The sequence below is a fragment of the Echeneis naucrates genome, chromosome 11 (assembly GCF_900963305.1).
Source record: "Echeneis naucrates chromosome 11, fEcheNa1.1, whole genome shotgun sequence".
Lineage (NCBI taxonomy): Eukaryota > Metazoa > Chordata > Actinopteri > Carangiformes > Echeneidae > Echeneis > Echeneis naucrates.
This window is the reverse complement of record NC_042521.1, coordinates 18,919,508-18,945,556: the sequence shown is the minus strand read 5'-3', so window position 1 is coordinate 18,945,556 and position 26,049 is coordinate 18,919,508. Positions and strand designations below refer to the sequence as shown.

The 26,049-nt window shown below is 40.7% G+C and overlaps 1 protein-coding gene across 1 annotated transcript; it reads left to right on the top strand.

Moving 5' to 3' along the window:
* The first annotated feature begins 63 nt into the window (after window positions 1–63).
* sh3bp5lb (SH3-binding domain protein 5-like, b) lies at window positions 64–16,137 on the top strand. Its single transcript, XM_029514367.1, has 6 exons — window positions 64–480; window positions 695–757; window positions 859–987; window positions 4,416–4,577; window positions 10,291–10,464; window positions 14,503–16,137. Exons 1-6 carry the CDS (start codon window positions 223–225, stop codon window positions 15,115–15,117), a joined length of 1,401 nt encoding a protein of 466 aa, XP_029370227.1. The 5' UTR covers window positions 64–222; the 3' UTR covers window positions 15,118–16,137.
* The last annotated feature ends 9,912 nt before the right edge of the window (window positions 16,138–26,049 follow it).

Genomic DNA, 26,049 nt, shown 5'->3' with positions numbered 1-26,049 from the left:
AGTTGGGGGTGGGGGGGCAGAGCCGCGCAGTGACAGTGCTGTCCAGCCCGGAGTAAGCGGCCGTGCTGTACGGCGGCGGCTGCAGTTCGTGTGCGGTTTGTGTCAGAGACACATAGCGGAACGTTTCGACACCGAGTTGCTCTGTGTTGTCTACAGACACTTTTAATATAGCTTAAACCCGCTACTGTAGCGGGAGGTTTACAGCCCAACCACAGGCCGCACATGGAGCCAGGGACTTCGCGTGAAATTCCGAGCGAGGCGGGGTTCCCTCAACCGGCAGGGTTGAGGGAGAAGACCTTGGGGAAAGAGCTGAGAGGTGGGGCGGGAAGCGCCGCGGCGCAGCGCAGAGGAGCGGACGCTGACACCGCCAAGGAGGTGAAAGCGCTCTGGGACGATGATAGACAGTCTGACAGCCAGATGAAACCCGGAGATGGAAAGGATGGCGGTAAATACGAGGAGGAACTGGACCCGAGAATTCAGGCATGTTCCAAAGTAATCTTTAATAATAAGACAGAGACAGACAGACAGACGAACAACCACTCCCACTCCGACCTGTAGGCAAAACATATATTGTGCTAGACTGTTTGATGCATTTTATACCAACCAACTACTGAACACTAACTCTCCAGTAATCCCAGCACATCCATCTTCTGCTCTGAATGCTAATCATCCACACCCCTTCTTGTCTCCCCAGGAGGAACTGGAACACCTCAACCAGGCCAGTGATGAGATCAACAAGCTGGAGCTGCAGCTGGATGTGAGACAGTTGTTTATGTTGAGTTCACTGACTTCTCACATACTATCACATCTGTGCGCCATGAATGTCACGATGCTGTGTTGTGTGATTGCTGCCCTCAGGATGCCAGGTCCAGCTATAGGAGGATTCTCACTGACTCTGCCAGGAAACTCAACACTCAGGGCTCCCAACTTGGAGCTTGCATCGAAAAAGCAAGGCCCTACTATGAAGCCCGTCGACTTGCCAAAGAGGTTTGTGTTACAGGTGCAACCTGAGTCTTCAGTGTTACATGCATGAGTGACCAGAGTGAGAGACAAACTTTGTTAGGTCATCCTAATGTCCAGTCAGTGGAGTCTGAATTGTCCCGCCGTACATCCCAGCTGAATGAAAAATTTGTTTGGAGCTGGTATTTAATTGTATTGTAACAAGAGGTTTTTTCAACATTTGGTCTACATTCAGTAATATGAATGAGTTGGATGAATTATTAGAAACACCTCCAACAGGCTGAGGTGAGGGTTGCTGGATTGGCTGAAAATGTTTTCATTACTGAAGTTTGTGGAGTGATGGATTGAGTATCCTTTCCTGCATGATGTTGTTGGGGAAAGTTGCCACTCGTGCTGACCACCAAACAAAAACAACAATCACATTAAGACCAACTAAATAAAAAATACCCCTGAGGTCAAGGACTATGTAGTAGTAATTCATGCATCTGCACAATCACACAGCTCACATGGTGGTTGGTTATTACAACAACGCCCTCCCACAGCCAGTAAAGTTACAATGTTGATTTAGCAGCTATGCTCTTTATTATACTGTGTCTTTAATATAATGTGAAATATTATGGAAACACATAGCAGGAGAAACCACAAAACAGCAGCAGTTGTTAGTGTTGCTATGAAAAGAAGTAATCCTGAGAGAATAGATCTGATTTACTGAGAAGAACATGACAGATGCGAAAGTCAGCTGTAACCATGGTTACTGTACATAAGAAATAAGATGACAGCTGTAGCCTGAAAGGGCTTGTGTGTCCTGTAATATTTGATTCGTCTCAAGTGTCTTATCCAAAGTGTTGATATATTTATCCATCTCATTATGTATTAACATCTCCTGTCTCAGTCTTCTCTCTAGAGCCCATTAACACCAGGTCAGTCAGCCAATCAGAAGAGAGGATCTGATCTGTCAATGAGATCCCTCTTGAGGGGATCTGATCCGATCTTCTAATTGGCTGACTGTTTTGCATGGTAGGGGGAAAAAAAGTAGCATAGTTTGGGTGGCCGGTCCAGATGGATGACGCTGTGGGGCATGTACAACTGTACTATTACTGTTAGGCCACCATAATGAAAGCTTTGTTGTGACATCACAAAGTCCCAGAAGTCCTGACAGCTGGTTTTAAGATTCAGTTCCTGAAGCCAGGCTGTGAGCATCTCCGTTGACTGACAGCTTCTACTTTCAGTATATTATCATAGAACCTGGACCTGTATCAAATCAATGAAAACATGTTGACCTTTAGATCATTGGATGATTAGAATGCTTAGAAAGTTCGTGCAAGGAATTTTCCCAACAGTCATGAAGATGGAAGATGAGGCTAGGATGACCTACTTTGCTATCAAAGGAAATATGGTCATAATCTAATACTCAAGATTATTGTCTCCTTATTGTCCTAACAGTACAGTTGTGCAATATAAGTGTTAGGTTAAATGCAGAGCTGAAACGATTAATCAATTAATCAGCTCAAATCAATAAAAAAAAAGTTTCAATAATAATTTTCCTGAAGCAAAGCTTTGTTGGCTTGATTTCGTCGTTGTGTTTCACGTGCATGTTTATTGTGACGCACATGACATCAGCATTGCCACAAACCATTGAGTGAAGCTCAGAAGACACTTTAAAATGGATTAAAAAAATACAGTACAATGCATCCACTGTGGTATGGAGCTCATTTTTCATAAGGGCATGCTTTTCAATATCATCAATTCAAGTGCAATGTAATTTTCAATGGCAACCTCACTGAAGGGTTCCCTGTGGAATCTGGTATATGCCAGGGATGCATCATCTCCCCCATACTCTTCCTGACTGCCAATGACTGGACCATGTGAAAGACCATCTCAGACAATCCCAGAGGCATCCAGTGGACTCTCTTCACCCAGCTAGAAGACATTGATCAATGTGATGACCTTGCTGTTTTTTCCACCAATTACAGCCACCTGCAGGAGAAGACTGACAAGACTGACAGATTTGCCAAACACATTAGTCTGAACATGAACACCTCCAAAACTCAAGTGATGTGCATAAACTCAACACCACATGCACCGATCACTGTGGATGATAACCCCTTCGTTTATGTTGAGGAGTTCGCATACCTGGGAAATCCCCTCAGTAAGGACAGTTCATGCAGCCTGGATGACATTTTAAAGCCTTCAAACAGGCTGGAATTCCAAGCAGTACAGCCTGAAAACCAAGTTCCCACTATAAACTGCAATTATAAATCACACCTGCTGTATGGCTTGGAATTTTGGCGAGTGCTTGACAGGGACATGAAAAAGAACAATGCATTCAACAATCCGGAAGATATGTCGCATCTTTTGGCCAGAAAAGATCTCCAATGAAGACCTGTACAAAAAGGCAAATTGTTGCAATGTGGTGCTGGAAATTAAACACAGATGCCTTCGATGGCCTGGATGTGTCCTCCCAGGACCAGGACTGCATTCCCGAAGTAGCTCTGAAATGGACTCTAAACTGGAAAGAAGAAACAAGGGAGGCCAAAAAAAAAACCTGGCAGAAAACTGTGACCTCAGAAATGAAGACGGTACACCTAACATGGGGCGAGGCACAACATGCTGCATGAGACAGAACCATACAGAAGCAGATAGTCGCAGCCTTATGTTCCACTGTGTAATGTAAGAGAGAGAGTTGATAGTGAAGGCTTTGTTTGCAAAGAAAGCAAATTCACTGCGTAAAACTTGACCTTTAAGGGACCAGGTCTGTGTATTAGTCGTGTTTAATCAACATGCTGAGGAGTACTTTAAAACTGTAATTGACCTCATTAAAATTGTGTAGAGAAAGGAGCAGAGGTCTAATTGAAAGCAATAAAGCAAAATTGGATTATTAATCTGAAGTGTTAAACAGTGTCATTTGTGGTTGTAAAAATGAAATTTAGAAAATGCCATTAGCATTGCATCACTGGTGCTCATGCACCAGTTTCAGTGTTCTTTGCCATTTTAATTGCAAGTAAAAACTTGATATGAAAAACGCATCTTCAGCAATGACCTCCAGTATCCATCTCCATACAGCAGAGTCCACCTGCTGCTCACTCATGCAGAGACGTCAGACTAATGTGGATGCGGCAGCTTTCCCACAAACCAATACAGATGTGCTTTCTCTTAGAAGTCTCTGAGCATGACTTTGTTCTTAAATCAGGATAAACCTGTTTGACAGGGAGATTTTATTTTAAAGGAAAATCTAATGTGTATATATCTATATATACCCAAATGACTGAATGTGCGCAAATTGTGGAATGTATTGAAAAAGAATGCATTAAATGTGAATATGTATATTTAAATGGGAACACACACTCACACAGCTGCCCTGCTGCTGCCCTGCCGTTGCAAGGACCAGCCCCTTTGTGCTTTGGATGTGGTGATGGGTTGCATCTTTTGTCAGCTGCTGCTGTCTGTTTCCCCAGGCCCAACAGGAGACCCAGAAGGCTGCTCTGAGATATGAGAGGGCTGCGTCTATGCATACTGCTGCCAGGGAGATGGTGTATGTGGCGGAGCAGGGCCTCTTGGCTGACAGGAACACCATGGACCCGACCTGGCAGGAGATGCTCAACCACGCCACTTCCAAGGTACTCAGCCAAGCCTCTCCCCGCCCCCAAAGTTCTGGTTTGTTCTACCTCAGCAGTATCAAAGGAATTAATGTTCTGAGTAGGGTGTCTGTTGTTGAGGCTCAGGCACTGACAGCAACAAGAGGTGATAAGTGGATGGATAGATGATTTTTGCATAACTGCATTACTGCAAAAGACCAAATGAAATAAGAATGTTTTCCATAAGGTTCATTCAAAATCATCCTGATATTTGTGATAATACTGGTGATTTTTAACACTTGACCCCCCTAAAAATTAACTGCACAACGAAAATATATTTTATGTGGTTATGTGTATGGCGGTCCAAATAATATTTATTTATCATTTAGTCAAGTTTTAGAAATGTTTTGATTCATTATAAACCAAAAACTGAACTGTATTCATGATATCATAGACAATAGCCCGATGTATTCTGCCTCCATAAGAATAAGTAATGTGCTCGAGCCAATCCCAGCTCACAATGGGCAAGGGTGGGGTAAACCCTGAACAGGTTGCCAGTCCATTGCAGGGCCAACACACATAGACAGACAAACAACCACTCACACTCAGACCTATGGACAATTTAGAGTCACCAATGAACTTAAACCTGAATGTCTTTGGATGGTGGGAGGAAGCTGGAACACCTGGAGGAAACCCATGCAAACTCTTCATAGAAAGGCCCCAGGCTGGGGAACCAAACCCGCAACCTTCTTGTTGTGGGGCAACAGCCCTAACCACTATGCCGCTGTGCTACTCACAAATCTGATAATAGCACCAACAATTCATGGAAACAAGCTCAAGAATATGAAGCACTGAGAGATCATTATATTTTGTACCCCTAAATGTGTATGTCCAAGAGGAAACCTGCCTGTTAGAAGCTGTTGGCCTGTTGCTGCTGCTGCTCTAGTCATCTGGTCAGTGTTGTGGATGGTTTTATTCGCTGGAGCTGCTTGAGTTGTCACGTCTCTATCAGTGCTGGTTTGGGGTCAAAATTGAAGGTATACAATACTCTACATGTGTATCGCAAAAAATGTCACATCTTAAAATTAATTTCACTAAAGTTGCTTATGTCAAAATATTTAATTTTTTTCTGAAGAAGCTACCAGGATTTGGGGAAAGTGTGCCTCCTGTTCCAAAACTGTGTACACTCCCTGTAAACAGGAAACATATCACAGTGCCACAGCTGGTGGCACCAAATACAGACACTGAAGTTGAACTTCTGCTGTTTACAACAAAGAGGAGGAAAAGGCCCCTTAGATTGTGAGGCATGCAAAGGTCACAGCCACAGTCCAAACAAGTCCAGCGTGGAAGAGGCAAGAGTCCGAAATCCCAAAAGACAGGGTTATAATCAATGGACAGGTCAGGCAACTCATGACAAACCACAAAATAAAGCACATAATACACATTGCATAACAGTGTGACCATCGAGCAAGGGTACAGTATTGTATATTCACGCAAGATTCAGGTGACAGTGAACTAATAGGTTTGGCAGCACATAAAAACATAGACACATGGGTTTTTCTAATAAACAGAATATATAATAATACACAAAGGGCAAATTTTCACATAAAGAACATCTGGAAAGTATTCACTTTTTCCAATGCTACAGTATGCTGTTTAAATGAAATCAATATATCAAGCAGCACTGGATTTAAATTTGGTCCTGTAAGCAAGCAATCATCAGGTAATTTTTTGTATTTTCATCAGCAGAGCCATCAAACACTATGCACAATTTTCTTGTTATGCGCTCTTCATTAATTACTGCATGATGAGGAATTATCTTCTTGCTCTTTATCTGCAGTTTCTACAATGTTTTGCTTCAGATAATCAACTATAGCCTCATTGCATCCATCATACAGAACAGTGTTTGTCATGAACGTATTTATCAAGTTGTTCAAATTGTTATCTGCTATCATGAGACTGGATAACTAACAGTCATTCTCCATGACCACTTTCATCACTCCCACTTCATGGGCCTCTGTAACTACATTCATTAATGAGACTGAACCTTGAATAAACCACCGAAGATGCTTTCAATTCTGCTGGTGACAATTTTCCAATAATATTCTCTTCTAATCCAAACTCCAAGCTCCATATTTTCCATTCCATTAACAAGTGTGTCAGCAGTCTTTTCAATTCCACCTCTTTACACAGCGCTTCTCCTACAATACTCATTTTAGAAGTATACACTTGAGGGGTCTCCAGTAACTGGATTTTTTGTCCATTTGTGACATTCCTCAGCTTGGTTTTAGCTTTTTTATACTAGTCTGGGTTTGTCCAAACCAAATGTGTACAAGTTGATAGTTACATCTATCACTGGAAGTTTCAGTGCATGGGAAATATATTCTCTTATAGAGATGCACATACTCCCACCATCTGTTAAACACCTGGGGCCTCTTTTATAAAACTGTGCGTGGGATTGTTACTAAAAGTGTACATATGCCCAAAAGCCTAAGTTTGCGTACACCAGAAAATATTCAGATTTATAAAACCCTGCGTACGCACACTTAAAGCATTCTTTCTTTTATAAATCACAGACTGACTACAAGTGTGTGCACCTGTATCGGCTTCATGTCACACCCTGTACACGCCTATTTTTAACCATAAATGGTCCAATGCAAACCAATGCAAAGCACCTCATGAATGGGGCCTGCATATAAAATAGGACTCAGATACAAGTGTTGTGTTTTGTTGGAAATTATGCCGGATGCAGGAAGAAAAGGTAAAACAAAAGCAATGAGGCAGTTCTGGGGCAGAAGTGGAGATGCTCATCTTTGAGGTGGAGGCCTGTGAACCATCCTGTGAACAATATCAGAAGGACGGACCACACGTTGTCAGAAAAAAAAGAAAGTGGTCTGAAATAAAAGGTACATCTTTTTATTTCTTTACACACAGCACATTTGAAAAGTATAGCTTAAGTGGTACTACAGGTGGATGCAAAGCGGGGGCTCTCCTGCCACTGCCAGAACGTGGCTGCAACTTTACACACTGACAGTGTGTAAAGTTGCTGCTGAACCAAGCTTCTTTTTTTTGTATTCATAAATCTTTGTCTCTCATTTTTCCTTCTTTTCTCTCTTTCTTTTTGAGCACCATCATTTCTAATCAACTTTGCGGTTAGATTTGCGGTCCATTCTCTGCTCTCCACTTTCTTTAAGAATTGCATGAGCTGATTAACATCCAGTATCCTATCTTCATCCCTTGTACGACTGAAGGACAAGGTGTTGTCTTCAGTGATCATAGCAATAGCCAAATGTGTTGGAAACTACTCCCAAGTTTACGTAAATCAAATCAAATCAAATCAGATTTATTTGTATAGTGCCAAATCATAACAAAGTTACATCAAGGCACTTTACATATAGAGCAGGTCTAGACCAAACTCTTTATAAATTTATTTAAAGAGACCCAACAGTTCCCCCGATGAGCAAGCACTTGGCAACAGTGGCAAGGAAAAACTTCCTTTAAGAGGCAGAAACCTCGAACAGAACCAGGCTCGGGGGGGGGCGGCCATCTGCCTCGACCGGTTGACCGTAAGGCAGTGATGTCATAGGATTTCCTTACTGGAATTAAACTGAGTAATTCCTGCATATGAGCATTAATCACTAAGTCTTTTTGGCCAAATTTGTTGCTCAGCATTTCAGTTGCACTGTCATAATTTGCTTCTGTTAATACCAGACCTGCAACTACATTGGCAGCTGCACCACTCAGACAAGACCTGAGATAGTTACATTTATCTGCTTTACTGACTCCAAAATGTCTGCCATGAACAGATGTCGCCATTAGGGATGAGCGAGTACACCAATATCCATATCTTTTCAACCATCTACATTATCTGTCGTCATACTCAGAAGGGATGGTACTTAAACCGGAAATAGATGTGATTTCTATGAAAGTTGTATTTTTAAGCCTGAAATTGATATGGGTTGATCGGAAGTCACTATATTTATTGTAAGCCTCAATATATTTTTATTTACAGCTTTTAATTAATTAATTAATTAATTTATTTTATTTACAGAGCGAGCCTACAGGAAATAAACCTGACCCAGTGAAGAAACAGCGAGAATGAGAAACATGATGCAGGGTGCATGCAGCCCTGTGTTGTCACAAAAGCACCACTTCAGTTACAAATCAAGCTTTTAACCCATAACCCCATAAAGTGGGACAGATTTGAAACATTTGGGTTATAAAAAGCTATTTTAAAATGATGATGTAGTAGCGTGGATTTAGCCTAACTGCTTATCGCTATTAGGTTAAATAATGATCTTACTGGAGTACTTGATCAGGTAGTTGTAAATATCGATGTATGTCACCTCCGGCTGTTCAGTGGGATCATTTCTCCATGAAAATTAAGGCAAGCAGAACGGACATTAAGAAAGATCCACATATGAGTTTTTCATTGTACCGTTTTTTCTCTGGTACAGCTAGCATGTTAAAATAATCATCTGACATGTTGAAATAATGCTTTGGACGGTATATTTTAAATTGTGCCGCTGATTGTTTTCCCCTCTGGTGGGTGTGGCTTTCGGGGTATGACAAATTGCGCTCTGTCTCTATCACAGGACGCCCCGAAGAGGATTTTCCCTCAGCCCGAGCAGGATATTCATTCGTATTACTTGTATGCTACTCATGCTACATAAATATTTTTTAGAATTATATATATTGTATATACTAATTACCAGACACAATCATTATATCAATGTTTGCAGTAAAAAGGGAAAAGCTATATGCCTTTGTTATAAGGCCAATGAGGTAATGTAGCCAACAAGATGAGGACAGAGGTACACTGTTTAACAGTGCAACCTAAAAATATATTTTCTTTATTGAAAATATTCTGGCTCTGCCCCTGCCCATTGTGAACTGGGATTGGCTCCAGCACCCCCAGAGACCTAAAAACTAATAAATAGTAAAAGATAAATGATTGAATATCAGATTTAATTTTCTGAAGCTTTTTTTTTTTTGCAGCTCAGCTCCAATGACCCAAAGCAGCAGACTTAGCAGAAATAGAGAATACTGTCTCGTCTGCATACAACCATACAATCACCTGCATCGTAGCTAGCCCTTCTCCCAGTGTGAATACTATTAAAACATGGGTGTGTTCTAGCAACCACAGAGGTTCGGTAGACAACAAAGGATCAGACTGTGGACAATGGATTGCACATATAGCATTTTTAGCCGCACTGAAGAACACACATTTGAGCGCATAAACCGTTGAAACATATTCCACATACAGAGGCACTATGGGTTTAAGTATCCCATAAGGACACATCAACAGGTGGACAAGAGGAGCCGGTAAAACCACTAACCTTCAAATTGCTATTTCCTGACCCACAGTGAACCAAGTGAAACCATTCACTGTAACAGTACTCTGTACATTTAAACAATTTATAAACGTGTACCTCCATTACAATGTGGAAAACACTATGAAAATATGGCCTTCCAAACAATACCCCAACTCACTCCCTTTCTCTGCTGGTCTGTGCCTATGCCAGCTTTCTTTTTACTATTTCATTCTGCTATATATGGCTCAGGGAGTTTAAATTTCAACTGCAGTTTACACTCATGCTATTTTCTATTCAACTTTGTCACACGTACCAAAATGTCTGTCAGGAAATAGTTTTAAATTATCCACTTGAGTCAACTTGAATCCACTTGAGGTCATGCATTATTTGTGTGATTATGTAGCACTCACGCTCTCAGCCATGTCTCCTATGCTGCTCAGGTGAACGAGGCAGAAGAGGAGCGCCTCCACAGTGAGCGGGAGCACCAGCGAGTCACACAGCTCTGTCAGGAAGCAGAGGCTCGAGTTCAGACCCTCCAAAAAGCTCTCAAGAAGGTCATCCTCAAGTCCAAACCCTATTTTGAACTCAAGGCTCAGTTCAATCACATCCTGGAGGTTTGTTGCATTGTTTTCTTTTCAACATACAGCATGTTTTCATACCACAAGAGACAAGCTGGTACACTCTGCCTGCAACTCAGCATTTTCGAAGGCATGCCTTTCCTGTGGCTGTGTCCCATGGTGGCTCTTAAAGCTTAACACACTGGAACCTAAGAAGATGCATGTAAACCATAGACTGAAAAAAAGAAAAGTCGTAAACTCTGTGTTTGTAGGGCCAGTGCTGGAGAGCATTGTCTGAGTCAGACAGTCTGATCCACATGTTCAGGTTCCACAATATGTGGTGAGTTGGTTTCATGTACGTATTTGACCAAATTCTCCCACTATCAGTAAAAGCAGACACCTGATGTACACCTGAGTACATCTGATGGGAGCCTGTCACTTTATTTAGCCTACTGGCTAATCTTCCCCTAGCTAAATGACCTACAAAAGCATGTTTGAATGTCAAATCAAGTTTCTGTTTTTAGAGAAGCATCTTAAGAAGTGTGCAGGGGAGGGAGAGCTCCCCCTTAAAAACCTTTATTCCAGAGTAAGCTTGTTTTTTATTTCCCTACAAAGTAATGATTTGCACAAACATCATCTACACCTGCTAGTTGTGACTTTATACCCCAGATTGCATTGTAAGAGAAAAATAAGCTTTGTTCGACACTGTACAGCATCACATTAACACAACTAGCTAGCAAAGAGCTGTGTACCGTGGGTACTAGTTAAAAATTTTCACTTCCACATTTGACCGCAGTGAAGCTGCAATGGACAGTGGTGCTGTGTACACTGTTATTAGCAGCTATGGTCAAGAGAGCTAGAGGGTGAATGAAGAGAGGGGCCACTAACAGTAAGAAAGCCGGTGAAGCCGATCAATAAAACTTTATTTTTCTGATTGTTTCACAGTGGTTTCGTTCAACAGCACAAATAAACCCCGCAGCTTAAATATGGATGTTAGGGTTTTTTGTTTTTTTTTTGTTTGTTTTTTATTGTTTGCTTGTAACATTTGTTACCTTGTAAAATAAAAATGAACGACCTGAATTATTGTCCCCCCCCAAAAAAAAAAAAAGCTAAAAAATAATTGTCTAGGGTGGTTGTACACACAACCCCTCCCCGTCTCTTGCAACGACTGGACAGTTTTAATAGGGAGCCTGAGGCACTGTTCAGTCCAATGCATGTTTTCTTCGACTTTCCTGTCCTACTTGTTACCCTCCTCAAGACAATTCCTTTCTTTCTGTTGTCATTCACAAACACACACACACACCCTAAGAAAAAACCCTTCACGGACTCATTTTGTTTAGTCATTGAGCCTAAGTAGTTGTGGCTTTCATTAGCATACAAAAAATTTTTCTACTCCTTTTTATCTGAGACAAATTTTATTTTTATGCTGTTTCATTTGTTTCAAATTTAGTAGTTTGTAAAAATTGGTTTTTAATTATGTAGAAAAAAATTGCAGAATTGATTGATAGAAAAAATACAGCAGAATAGCCTACTATATAATAGAATACAGTATTACACATCGTTTTCTTTTAATGCTGAGGAGCCCTGAACCTGCTTACTATCTAATGACAATTAGATAGGGGGTTGCATTAACGGAGAATTCTCCAACACTGACGGATTTTAAGATTTGACGGACAAATCTGAAGACCATCTGTCATTTTGACGGGTTTCAGTTACTTCAGAACAATATCAAACCATGAGAAGCAGTCTGTCTGAGGCAAAGGTACAAAATTTGATGACAATCACCTCTGCAACAACTTCATTTGACACATTTGATTATGCACAAGCGGGCACCCTGTTTCATGAGACTGAGTTCAACCCGCAGCAAGTGAACTGGATTAAATTCAGCTGATTTCTTGCAAAGTTTGTTCATATTTTAATTGCAAATATTTAATTCTGTAAAACTGCTTTGTTCATTTACGCATATGGCCACACTTAGTGTTTTTAGTGGCCACCGATGTCACTGCGGGTAAATATGGTCTTGACATAATGAATGTTTTCCCTCATGCCTTTATAAGTGCTTCATTTCTTTGTTCTAATTGAATTTGCATTAAAAGTGAATGAATGAAAATTAAATGCTATTGACAATGTCTTTATTATAATTAAAAAATTTAAATTCAAATGACAGATAAAAAAAGATTATGACAGGTTTTTTGTTTTTTTTTATCGGTCATTCAAAATGACGGACAATGAAAAAGTTTAGTGCAACCTCTGATCAGGATGCTTCGGTCACAGCAGAGGATTAATTAGGGATTGTGTTTAAAGTGTGATTGACAAACTGCCACACAATCAGGATAGAGTCCAGAGTAGGTCAGATCCAATCCTCACTCCTCCTCAACTGCACCTCCTTCAAATATAGATGGACATTGGGAGGCTTAAAAATGGCAGCTCACCAAAGAAGACAATGATTGGCATCATGGTTGGTTGACACTTGCAAACACACTGTCAAATTCAGAGAAATTAATCTGCATTGTGTTGTCTTCTCTCAACCTGCGTGGACAAATTTGCAGATCTCAATGAATAAATGACATATTCTAATACAATTGTACACAAATGTGTCAAATCACTGAACGTTAACTGCTTTCAGGTCCCTCTCACTATTTTGTGTTCCCTGCAGTCCCTTCCATGTAGTTTGTGCTGGTGCGCAGGAGCTCAGAACAGATAAAGATGTTTTCTGTTTTTGTTTTCATGTGTTTTCTTATGCTGAAATGTGTTGAGCTCTCAGGGGCACTGTAGGTTTCAGCTACATACTTATTACTATAAAATGTGGATGTGATTCACAGTGGATGCAGACATTTTGGGCTCACAGTCATCACAAGCTGCTGCTTCGTGTTTCATCCTTCAGTGACTTTCATTTGAATTTTGAAGATATCCCACACTTTGTAGCTGTTTAGACAACTCAAAGGCAAAGAAAAATGAAAAAATATGAAGTGTGTGAAAATATGAGTCATGTGAAGTTACTGACAAGTGTTGTTCCCTGACACCAGACTGACACTTACAGTGGTTTCTAAGCAGAAGTGTACAACTATAATACATGTTAGTTCTCCTTTGCTGCTTGTAGAGACAGGTACATTCAGAGGGACACTAATCTTGCAGCAATTAATATTGATTTAAAAGTTACTATTAATGGGATGAGTAAATGAAAGTTTAATGAAAAATAAAACCTGATAGTAAAACATCTTAACACTTTAGTCCCAAACTAAGGCTTTTCTCTGTCTTATCATACCTCTGTGTTTTTCCAGAAAAAGTTGACCAAGTCTGCAGTCATTCAGAATCAGCACAACTTCAGCTAATTAAATACAGAACCAGTCAAAAGTTTGGATACTTTCCAATTCAAATAAACACCAAAGTGCGTCCAAACTTTGACTGGTAATATATATGAAAGACAAAACAAAACAGACATTGAATTTTTCCTTATTTTCTATTACTGTTGTAAATTATTATAAACCAAAGTTGAACATAGAGTTCCACATGTGTTTGGGTTGCACTAGAACTGATTTGAGGTTTCTATCTTTATCTGATCAGCAATAGTGCTTGTTCTTTTGAGCAGTAATGATGAAAAATCAGATCCAAAGCCTCTAATATTCTAAAGATGTTATTGTCCGTGTCTCTCTGTTTTTATTTTGTCAACATAATAAACTCAGACCACTCAGTCCTCACTCTGAGATCAGAAAAATTAGACACTGATTGGTTGTGACATCGCCAATTAGAGCAAATAGGAGAGTCTGAAGTTATGACTTGACTCTAGCGTGGACTTGCTAGCAATGATGGGGGATGAAAATATGTGGGTAAACACACAGAAGTAAGGCAGCAATGCTCCAGTCAAATAGTCTGACTGATCCAAATATGAACTAACTTTCTTCTTTGGATTTCTGCTCAAGTCCATGTCATACAGTGTAGGAAAGAGCTGATTCTCTAATTTAAGGAGTGAAAACAGCATGTCTCAGTTTAAAATCATTGTGGAGCAATAACACTCCAAACACTGAATGGACCTAATTGATTCTTTGAACTGAGAATTTTCTCACTGTTTCTAACCTTCTTCTACTTGTTTTTCAGGAACATAAGGCTAAAGTAGTCCAGCTGGAGGAGCTGGTGGCAAAAGTAAAAACACGCTACTCTGTGGCCCTTCGGAACTTGGAGCAGATCAGTGAGCAGATCCATGCACAGAGGATGCAAATTCGGCCCAGCAGGGGGCATCCTGCACTGTATGGGGGGCGGAGCTCCCCTGTAGGTGCTGAGGCTGAAGTCAGGGCCGCCCTTGCGATTCAAGTCAGTAGCTGCGCAGCAGTTGGCAATATAGAGAGCAACTGGGCTGACAGTGACAGTGAGAAAACTCGGTTGTGGGTGGAGAGACACAGAGAGTGTGGCTGGGGCCAGAGGGAGCAACTGGAGGTGGAGCAGGCAGGTTCAGACAGCATGTCAGTCATCAGCCTGCAGACAATTGCCTCCGACTTGGAAAAGTGCGACTCTGTGGAGCACCTGGGCGACCTGAGTGATGCTGGAAGCGTACTGGGTGAGGAGCGTGACCACAACAGGAAGTCTCATGAGAGGCCACACAGCAGGGAGGTGTGGACCCATGGGCCCCAACAGAGGGAAAGGGAAAAAGTAGTGATCAGTAGGGAAAAGCAGGAAACTTTTGTCAAGCAGCATTACAGAAGTGTTAGTCTATGATAGCAGCAGGAGCAGGAGGAGGAGTAATGATGATTGAGGATCACATTGAGCACATGATGACAGATCAAAGAGGAAGTCAGAGAGGAGAGAGAGCAAAGCAGCAGTAGATGGCAGGAATGTGAGATGGTGAGGCTGACTGACAGCACTGCACTGACACTCCAGTTAGGAATAGCAGGGAGGGTTGGCAGGTACACTGTGCGCACACTAATGAATGTCTATGTGACAGCAATAAAGTGAGAGAGCAGTCTTGCAGAGAGCGCTGACCTCCTCACACTCATAGCTCGCAGTGCCTGATCCAGTCTGTCTTCACACACTGAAACAGAGCAGCAGGCTGAGGGGAAATATCATTACAGAGTACAAACTGGCAATTTAGAAACAATGCAAACACATGCTGGTGTCTGCTGTTCAAAGTCTCTTCAGACCATTTTCAACAGTGACTCTTTGTTTTGATTTGGTCCTAGCAGGAGTTTTGCTTTAGGAATGAGCCCACTGGAAATATAAGCAGACTGGCATTGCTCAGTTTAACAAGCTGAAAAAATTAGAAGATAGAGTGTAAACAAGCCAACGGTTCATGCAAATGATTTTAACTGCCTGTTAAACTGAACCACTGTCCATAATCCTAAGTGACATAGCAGCTCTGTGTGTGCACTACTGTATCCATGTTAGGTACAAAGTTCAGGTGTTGCAGATTGACTGAGGTGCACTGTGCGTTGGCTGACAAGGGTCAAACGTACTGCACCAGCAGAATTTGTCTCAGTTAGAGAAAAATGCTTCGAGTACAGAAACAATGCAAATTCACAAACTCAAACACAAGTCAAAATGAGGTACAAACAGAGGAATGTGGCGCAAATAAAAAAAATGTGCTGCAAAAAATAAAGACAAATGCATCATCATCAAAAGTGCTGCAAATAGAGAAACAATGCAAAGCACAAAATTATGCAAACCAAGAAACCATCTGCAAACAAAAAACTCTGCATAACCGGTCACTACCAGCGGAGGTGCTCCAAACCTGCAGGGAATGCTCTCAGCGTCACAGCTCCACAGAACCACAGTGTTTGAACATACAGCTGGAACTGTAATGTGACTTTTATTTGATTACATTTATATTGCTGTACAACGTTGCACATTACATAACGTTTAGTTTATTGTATTTTACGCTGACCGGTTATGCAGTGCGTTTGATGATGATGGATTTGTCTTTGCTTTTTGCAACACATTTTTTCATTTGCACCACATTCCTCTTTTTGTACCTCCTTTACGCACAAGTTTGTGAATTTGCATTGTTTCTGTACTTGAAGTTTTTTTTTTCTAACATTCTCATTCTCTAACATTCTCTAAAATTTCTCAAACGCATTCAGTGTGTTTGGCCCTTGTCGGCCACTGTAGAACTGTCATTAAAAAGGCATTGAACCGAGCTGACACATGCTTTGCTTGGCCAGAGAGCAGCAGTGTCTGATCAGGGGTGGAGGCACTGTTGTCTGTTTCCTTTTATGTCCTTCAGAAATGTTTAAACTCCTGTCTGATCATATGACTTTATATGAGTGATGTTCTCATAGGTCCTCATAAAAGTTAAAGGAAAAGGCGTTGGAAAAATGAAGATTGAAGCAAGACAAACTAAAAGACAGTTGAATCATCATCTTAATGATTAAGATAAACAAAGAAAAGATTGACTCTTCAACTCTTCAACCATGACACATAGTTTTGCTTACAATAGTTTGGCTAAATGCTACTAATTGCTTAAAAGGACACCAACATCCTAAACCTTTTTCATTTAACTAAGTACAAAGGTTTACGGAGTGAGTACATTGAGGGTGTGTCCAAACCCACTATAGCTAGAGTAGGTAAACACTGTCGTGTCTGGTTCCGTAAAGTAAAGTAATCAAATACTGCACCACTGAGCAGGTTTTTGTTGGTGAGTCACTTTCCGCCCCATGAGAAGGACAACCTGGGTATCTGCATTAGTCTGAAAGTAGCAAAGACGCACTTAGTCGGGCAAATTGTAGCAAGGACAAAGACAGGACACAGTCCTCCTTTTGAAGGCTTATACAGTTCAGCTTGTTTTGATTCAGGAGTGGGATCATTTTAAAGACTAGAGTTTGTACTGCAGTTGATCTATTACCAAAAGGACAGGTGTATTGATGTGACAATAGAAATACTTCTCTGTATAGCGTACTGCAGCACGGACCACACTCCTCCATCAATCAAATCAAATCAAAAACTTCATTGTACCCTGAAGGAAATTTGTGTTGGGCCACGAAGTACCACTGCAGGTGCGTGCAATACACATATTCACACAATTCCATGTGCATGACAGGGGAGTCACAATCAATAAAAATAATTAGTATTTAAAAGAAATAAATATATAGGATGAAACAACATGTCTACACAGTAAGAACAAGGTTGTCCCAGCAGCAGATAATAGTGTATTGGACAGTCCCACAAGATTCCAAATTGCATAGAAAGACAAGCATTCAAGAACATGCTCAAGATTGTACAATTTAAAAGTATATAGCCAGCCTCATACAAATACTACAAACACTTGAAATAAATGCAGGTTCACTATACTGTCAGACTTTGCATTAGCCTGCATTACTTTTTGCTGGATGTACCCATAATCTGCCAAGTGAGTGTAAATATGTACTGATGAGATCAACTGAGAGCAGATGGAGGGGTTTTTGTGCCCCAGATATCAACCGTAAGCAGGCGTTCTCACAAAAGGAACTTCAAATATACACAATACACTGATTCTGGACGTATCACTCCAGGAGTCAAGTTTATTGGTGGCGTGGTCTAGTACACTACGTGCTGACACAGGGACAGCAGGGATAGTGAAAAATGTTAGCAGTGTGGGTGGTCCCTCAACCTGAGCTACTGGTACCATCACAGTTTATCTGTCAAATTCAATTTAAATACTGATTCATCAGCCTCCTCATTTCCACATTTCCACATTTGTGGAACAGCCAGATTAGATGGACCAGGACTAACTGAGACATCAGGAAGAGAAATAAGTGTGTAAATAAATAAATAAATGTATGAAATAATTGTTTGTTTATCAATGATGCCAGGCCAGCTGGGCAAAGGTTTCTGGTCAATCATGGACCTAAATACCAGACTAAAATAATTAATTGGTCCTTCTCAAAAATGTTAATGTTGACATATATTAAAATATATTATCAGCTCTTTTATCATTATCATAATACAACACAATTTTCTCCAATTTACCACCAGTCTTGTCATATATGTACACCCAGGAACTAATGTTTGATGCGGTGGTGATTAATTTTACTGTGTTCAAAGTCTTTGTGAGTTACAGTTAAATTGAAACAGAATAGAAAGTTATTTAAAGGAGCCTAATGTTGTTTAAGGTTGATTAGAGCTGTATGACCTAAAAGTTCATGTTTGGCACCGAGGATGGTATTATCTTTTGCACGTTTGTTGTCCATGTTAAGACATTACATGTCCAGAGTTTGTTAACAAATGAGATACACCAGTAAAGTAATATATGTGGTTTTGATGTGTGTTTGTGTGAGGTAGTCATAATCAGTCTGTTACTTAGATCAGCTCCCACTTTAAGGGAGCAGCAGCTGCACTGGTACAAAAGATTAGTGATAAACTGCTGTTGACCAGATAGGATAAAAAACTCAGCTTTAAAAAATACAAACAAAAAAATCAAATCATTGTCATATCAGTTTAAGTGTACACTTTATTTTGAAAATTTCACCACTTCACCTTCCCCGAAAGCAGCTTTTCACTTTGGAACTGTATTATCTCAACCTGAACTGTCATAGTCCCAATAATACCCAGAATAGAACAAATAGGAGTCACAAGCATTGTCATTATTTTTAAACATTTAATCACTAAATGTGTTGTTGAACTACCCCTGAATTCAATGGTAGAGAAAATGCCATTCCACAGCAAAAGGCTGTTTGAAGGAAGCAGTGAACATGGCCAACATTGCTTCAGGTAGCACACTGAGTACAACTGATAACACACAACCACACAGTAGACAACCCCAACTAAGGTTTTCATCTTGGGTATTTTTTTTTTTTTAAATCTCTGTATTGCTGAGCCAGTTGATTTCAGTCCATATGCTAAAATACACGTAGATTAGCCCTATACTGAGTCCAGCTCTCTATGTGATGCCCTGATACAGGGTTGATGATACGTGAAATATATGGTATATGAAATGCAATTTAAAACAAAGCTAATATTTACTGTAACTGGACAAGAGTGGGTTTTTTTGTTGTTGTTTTTTTTATGGATATATGTGTTTTCTTATTCAGAGGCAGGGAAAGCACCATTCAGCCAAACACTATTGTGACGTTTGTTTAGCAGATCTGTGCTGTGATTTCTTTTGAGAAGCGGTTTAGCACCACTGCAGCATGTTTGCACTGGATTTCTGATTTAACTTATTGAATGACTTCAGTCTCAAGTGTGGTGTATAGCTTTACCATGGAAGACATTGTGTTAACTGCTTTTATTGCTGACAAGCCAATGTACAAAAGTTTCTTTATTAAACTTGCTTTACTTTGTTAAAAGTGGGAAGGTTTTATAGCAGCACACGATCCCTTTCACAGCTGTGTGGGAATAATAGTAAAAGAAAAAGAATGGTAAATGACATCTGTGGTTATTAGATCTTCAGATCAGAGTGAAGCGCTGCTGAGGACAGGGTCAACAGGAAAACCGAGGTTTGATCATAAAAATAGCCAGAGCTAACTGTAGTTCTAATTTGGAAATGAATCCTTGGAGTCGTGGATGAGGTAGAACCCCAAAGGATTAGGCTTCTTGTTCCAGTTGATTCCAAAGATGCTGGATTGGGTTGAGATTGAAAGAATTTGGATCCAAGTCTAGACTTTGAACTGGCTGCGCTTCCTCAAATTTATTCCTGAATAATTGTTGCAGTGACAGGGAGCATTATCCTGCTGAGGCAATGAAATCATGGGAATACTGTTTCCACAAAGGCCTAGACTTGGTCTGAACCAGATTTAGGTCGGTGTTGTGTCAAAGTAATAGTCACACGAATGGAAAGAGCCAAAATGTCCCATCAGAAAATTGTTCAAATTATCACACTGTTTCCACCAGCTGGTCTTCTTCCCATAATACATCCTGGTGCCATGTCTTCTCCAAGGTACACAGGAGAATAAAAAACACACAAATATCTGATCATCCATGTGATACAGAAGACAACCTGATCCATCAGACCAGAGCATCCTCTTCCATTGCTCTGTGGTCCAGTCCTCAGGTGTTCATTGTAGGATCTTTCGGTGGTGGACAGGGGTTGGAATGTACACCCTGACTGGTCTTCAGCTAAACAACCCCACACAAAACAAACTGTGATGCTTTGTATGTTATTACACTTTTCTATCAGAACCAGCGTGAACTGCTTATGCAGTAGCTACAGCAGAGTTGGATTAGACCATATCCAGCCTTCACTCCCCACACCCATCACTCACGCTTGACCCGTGACCCTGTCTGTCGTCCAGTGAGTTTCCTGCTTTGGACCACTTATGTTGGTGATGCTCTGTCTCAGTCATCTACACATCATAGTTTGGTTCTTGTCAAAGTCTCACACATTCTCACACTTGACCATTGTTCCTGCTTCAACGTCAAATTCAGGGTAAATGCTCACCTGCTACCTAAACCTACCGACAGGTACCATGGTAACTAGATGACCAATGTTATTCACTTCATCTGTCAGGTGAAACAAAGCAAAAACTTAAAGGGAGAGGACTTTTTTTTAGGTAAATATTTATTAGTGTCTAAACGGGTTTGACATCTGTCCACTGCAGCCCATCAATCAGCTCCTGGTGCTTTAACAAGCTGGAATCCAAATCTACTGCACATCGATTATAGATGAAAACCTGGAAAACTTTCCATACGCATACTGGGTTCATGGACAGACATAATAGTTTCAGCATATTGAACAACTTTTATGAGGGGGCCTGGTGCACACTTTGATCATGTGATGAACACTGAACCATCAACTTGATCAATTCTGATTTGTGGTCCAAAAAGGAGTTAATAGCCAAATAGCTCATCTCCATGAACTTCATGCAGCAACATGTTCCTGCCTACACCCCCCCCCAATGCCTGTCTCACTCTCTCTCTCTCTCTCCCACTCTCAACCCAACCGGTCGAGGCAGATGGCCGCCCCCCCCGACGGGAGGACGGGATAAATACAGGAGAACACAAAGAAAAAAAAAATGTAAACAAGACAGCCTAAAGGTGGTTCATTGCCGTGAATTTCTGAAAGAGTAAAATATAAGCTGTTATAAATTTTAATTAATCCAAGTCCAGAGTCAAAACAAGTATCCCGACTATTTCGACTCTTTTTCTGTTCTGTGACATCCCTGATGGTCTGTGTATACTGTAACAACACTGCATTGAATACAATTAACTTTACTATGGTGGAAGGACCATAAAGGATTACCAGAGGATGGGCCATGTGGGGCCAGTGCAATGCATACACATACCTGGTCAGGGTCTGGGTAAAATCTTGGGTACTACTCCATGATGAACAGTTTATCTATATTCCTGTAATTTTTGTGTATAGTTGCCAGCTACAGCACAGGCTGCCATGTAATATTAGTTTTGGTTAGGTCAAGTCCAGGTAAGAATCAATATAAATCTCATAAGCACATTGTGATGACAAGACTTTCAGGAATCTGAAAAAAAAACAACGCTGCACTGGCACTGCACTGGCTTTTGTTTGTATTTGAATTAGACAAATAAGGTATAGTGTAAATCAGTCAGCAGGAGTATATAGTTCCCAGTCTTTATGCTAACGCAGGCTGTGATGGACGAATTATCACATACAGGAGGTTGAGATCCATAAAAATGCCCAGTTACTCCTGTGAGGCATTTTGAAACACTGTAGATTTCAGCACTTCCATTTATAAAAAGGGAAGGACTTCAATTACAATGCCTTTTCGATGTCTGAATGCCTCTTTTCTACATTTAGACAAACAAATAAATACAGAAGGAAAAATTAATTGTGTGACAGGACAGGCAGAGCAAGATCAGAATTGTCAGACTGAATTCAAAATCTGGCTGCTGCTTCAATGAGGCTTGACTGCGGTGCATGCTCTACACATGGTAAGATACTAGGCAGCCCCAATATCCAATTTCTAATAAAGGCTAGTTTTAACCTGTATTTGCACAATGGCATTTTCTGTCAGGCATGTGTGCACAACCTGTTCTATGTCCAACTGCTTGTTAATCAAGCAACTCCAAATCTGTTAGCGTGTGAGCATTGAAAGCTGGATTGAACATCTCATATTCCCATGTATGATAAAACAGGAGATGACTAGAAGATGGTGTCTGTGATGCGGTGTAGTGTCTGAAACTGTGAGCTCACCCAGGTCTACCAGTCATAAGTAGGTATCCCAAGCTCTTACCACCTGGTTTAAACAGGTTAGAACTGGATAACATCCCCAGTGACGTACAGTACTCACACAAAGCAGAAGCACTAACACTGTTACAAATTGCTTTGAATTGTTGCTATTAGCTTATGTTTAAGCTTTTATGTAATTTGCGTCAATTCCATTGACTTAGCACGAAACAATCATTTTCTATGAAAACAAATAGGGATGTAATAGCATTGCGAGCAGACAACCAAGTCACATCCTTTGTGTGTTTTATGTAATCCAAATTCTGGTCTTTGTTTTGGTGTCTTGTCAACACATGGGTGAAAATGACCATAGGCGGATGGTTGTTATTAGATTGCCCCTTACATACACAGGAGAACTTTAATCAGCTGTGTTACTTCTTGTATGATTAGGGGGACACTTTCATTCACTTCATAACCCTGTGCTGACAAAGAACTGGGGGCGAGAGAGAGTTGTAGCCGAATTGAAGCTGATGGTCAACAGTGTAGACAGGCCTGTGATATAAACAGTGGTGATTAGGGCAGGCCAAGACAACTTAAATCCTCTATGATCCATGTGTCAGATGGTGTGGACTATTCCTCACATAAATTACATTTTACAGTTCATAGTCCATCTGTTTGCTGACACATATTAGCTATTGACAGCTAATGTCTGAAAAAAGCATGCATGCATATTTTTCTCACTGCACCGTGATGCAGCCAGGAGAATCAAGCAATGTTTCATACTAAATTGGACTGTGTCTTCTGATAAATTTGTATCTTTTCTCCACTTTTGTGACCCAGCCCCCCCGTCTCTACTCCACACTATCAGAGAGAGCAAATAACGAACATGATCATGAGGCTCTCCTCAAAGGGAGCTACATGCTACAGAGGCTGGCTGCAGGGGGAGGCCATGGAGACCAGCTAAGTACGGAGGGCTGACTGGTCAGCTGTGAGAGGTATCAACTGTTTATCTGACACAAAGTGGACAATATGTCTTTCTGTCAGCCAGTCAGCACTCCAATTTTCTCCACTTAACCAACTGCATAGAGAAGTACAGGGATGCTGCATGGGCATGTGAAAAATTGAAATAACCAACAGGTACTGTGTGTGTATATTATATCTTATTGAGCGACAAAACTTCATTGGAGTTCAACAGTAATGCGACATGTTTATGTCAATGAGTCATACTGTGACACTAAGTGGCATCCAGTTCATTAAGAATCAGTTCCACACATACCAGGCTGCTGTTCCAAAACCCAAACTACTACAGTATACAAAACGGAGACCACATAAAATAGTCCCTAAAAATCGACCTCTTCCATCCTGTGTGATTAAAATACCTTGAAAACTACAGGGACCACAGAAGGGAAACTAAAAAGTAAAGGGACAGATAAACACGATGTGGGGTTTTGGCCTCCTGGTTGTATAATCTGACAATGAGGAAAATATGGATTAAAGTCTTTTCCTTTTGTTAAGATGGCTCGGTTTCCAGAAATGTCCTAACTTGTTTCAAGATAAGTGAAGTGTTGGTCACATTCACCAAGGAGAGGTGTGTTAGCAGGCAGGGAGGCTCAGGAGAGGGGACAGGAAATACCTCCATAAACATCTGATATGTGGATAAGAGAGGATAAGATAGATAGATAGATAGATAGATAGATACTTTATTTATCCCAGACTGGGAAATTGCAATTTCAATTAAATTAATAAAATACAATCAAAAAAAGATTGGGGAGATGAAAAAAAGTTATTGGGGGCTGTCAATATATGTTCTGCTTTATAACTGCACAGAAATGGAATGGAAAGAATAGATACTGCAATGAAATAATTAGGCTGTGTTGTGAGATCAGACAGGCTTAAAGTTCTTTACAACAGCAATGCATTCTGTAGTTGGATCCATTTCTGAAGGAAAGTATTTTTTTATCATGAAGTAATCCATTTCTTAGAAGGGTTTTACTTAGGGAAAAAGCTCTGGTGAAGGTGATGGTGAGATATTGGTCAAATGTAAACAAACCTATTTCATCATATTTTGCCAACCTTAGCCAGGTGTTGAGTCAGTAGGTTTTGTTTTGCAAAATGAAATGTTTTGACAACAAAGACATGCTGAGTCCATTGACTAAATACTGATTCTGATTCTGCCAGTCAGAATAACAACTTTGAGGTTTAATGTGGGCTGTCATTGCCATCTTACCAGTGTCTGATTCCACCCCTAACTTCCATCTAATCCACAAACAGGCAAAGACATGGGGACTGTCTGGATGCCAGTTTTTTGGAAAGTGTATGTTCACCCACCTGCTACTTTAACGGGCCACAGCTTTAATACTACCAAAAAAAGACTTCAAAATATTCACCCATCTCACCAAGGAAGATCAGTTATTGATACCAAATAGTTTTAAACACTTTAAACATCTTGTAAACCTACTGTAAAGTTCGATATTTTAACATGGGCGTCTATTCAGAGCGGTCACCTGCCGAGAATAGAATGGAGTCTCTGTCCATGTTTAGGTCTATAGAAACTGTGTCTGTCCCCCGACCACCTAAATTTAGGAAAGTTAATAAACCCAAATTAAACAGAAGAGGAACTAAAAACAAAAACTTAACTGAAATCAAAACAGCCACAAAGTCAGTCTCAAATAACACTGCGATCAAATGTGGACTGTGGAACATTCGATCATTGTCATCAAAATTTCTACTAGTAAATGATGTCATAGCTGATCATCGTATTGATTTATTTTGTATAACTGAAACCTGGCTGCAGCAGGATGAGTATGTTACCATTAATGAAACTACACCCTCCACTCGTTAATTTTCATATCCCTCGTACCACAGGTCAAGGAGGGGGGGTGGATGCAATATTTCAGTCAAGCCTATTAATCAACAGCAGACCAAAATCTGGCTGCAGGTCTTTTAAAAGCCTCACTCTTAGTCTTTCCCACTCAGACTGGAAAGGTGAAAAACCAGTATTGTTAGCTACAGTATACCGTCCACCTGGTCCGTACTCTCTCCTGACTGACCATTACCTTATTACATTTGAGTTTACTTTAATGGGCTCCACAGCATTGAGGAATAAATTCAGCTATCGAAGATGTTTATCTGAAGCTGCTGTGGCTGAATTTCATCCTGCAGGTGGTGACTCGTCGCCATCCCATGTTCCTGCAACACCTGCTGGTCCCATATTTCATGAATTCTGTACTACAGCTCAACTCCATGAACTTCATGCAGCAACATGTTCCTGCCTATCCCCCCCCATGCCTATCTCACTCTCTCTCCCACTCTCAACCCAACCGGTCGAGGCAGATGGCCGCCCCCCCGATCCTGGTTCTGCTCGAGGTTTCTGCCTCTTAAAGGAAGTTTTTCCTTGCCGCTGCCGCCAAGTGCTTGCTCATCGGGGGATCTGTTGGTTCTCTTTAAATAATTTTATAAAGAGTTTGATGTAATTTGGCCCTATACAAATAAATCAGATTTAATTTGATTTGATATTCTGTCTGAATAAAATGTTATACAACAGTTACACAACATGCATGTGTGCGTACGTGCAAATGGTGTAATGGGTGATGGGGATGACA

Excerpts from the sequence above, each read along its gene's own strand:
- sh3bp5lb (XM_029514367.1), top strand. The coding sequence starts at position 223 with ATGGAGCCAGGGACTTCGCGTGAAATTCCGAGCGAGGCGGGGTTCCCT. Across the intron at positions 481-694 it reads AACTGGACCCGAGAATTCAG|GAGGAACTGGAACACCTCAA; the intron begins GCATGTTCCAAA and ends TTGTCTCCCCAG. Across the intron at positions 4,578-10,290 it reads TCAACCACGCCACTTCCAAG|GTGAACGAGGCAGAAGAGGA; the intron begins GTACTCAGCCAA and ends TATGCTGCTCAG.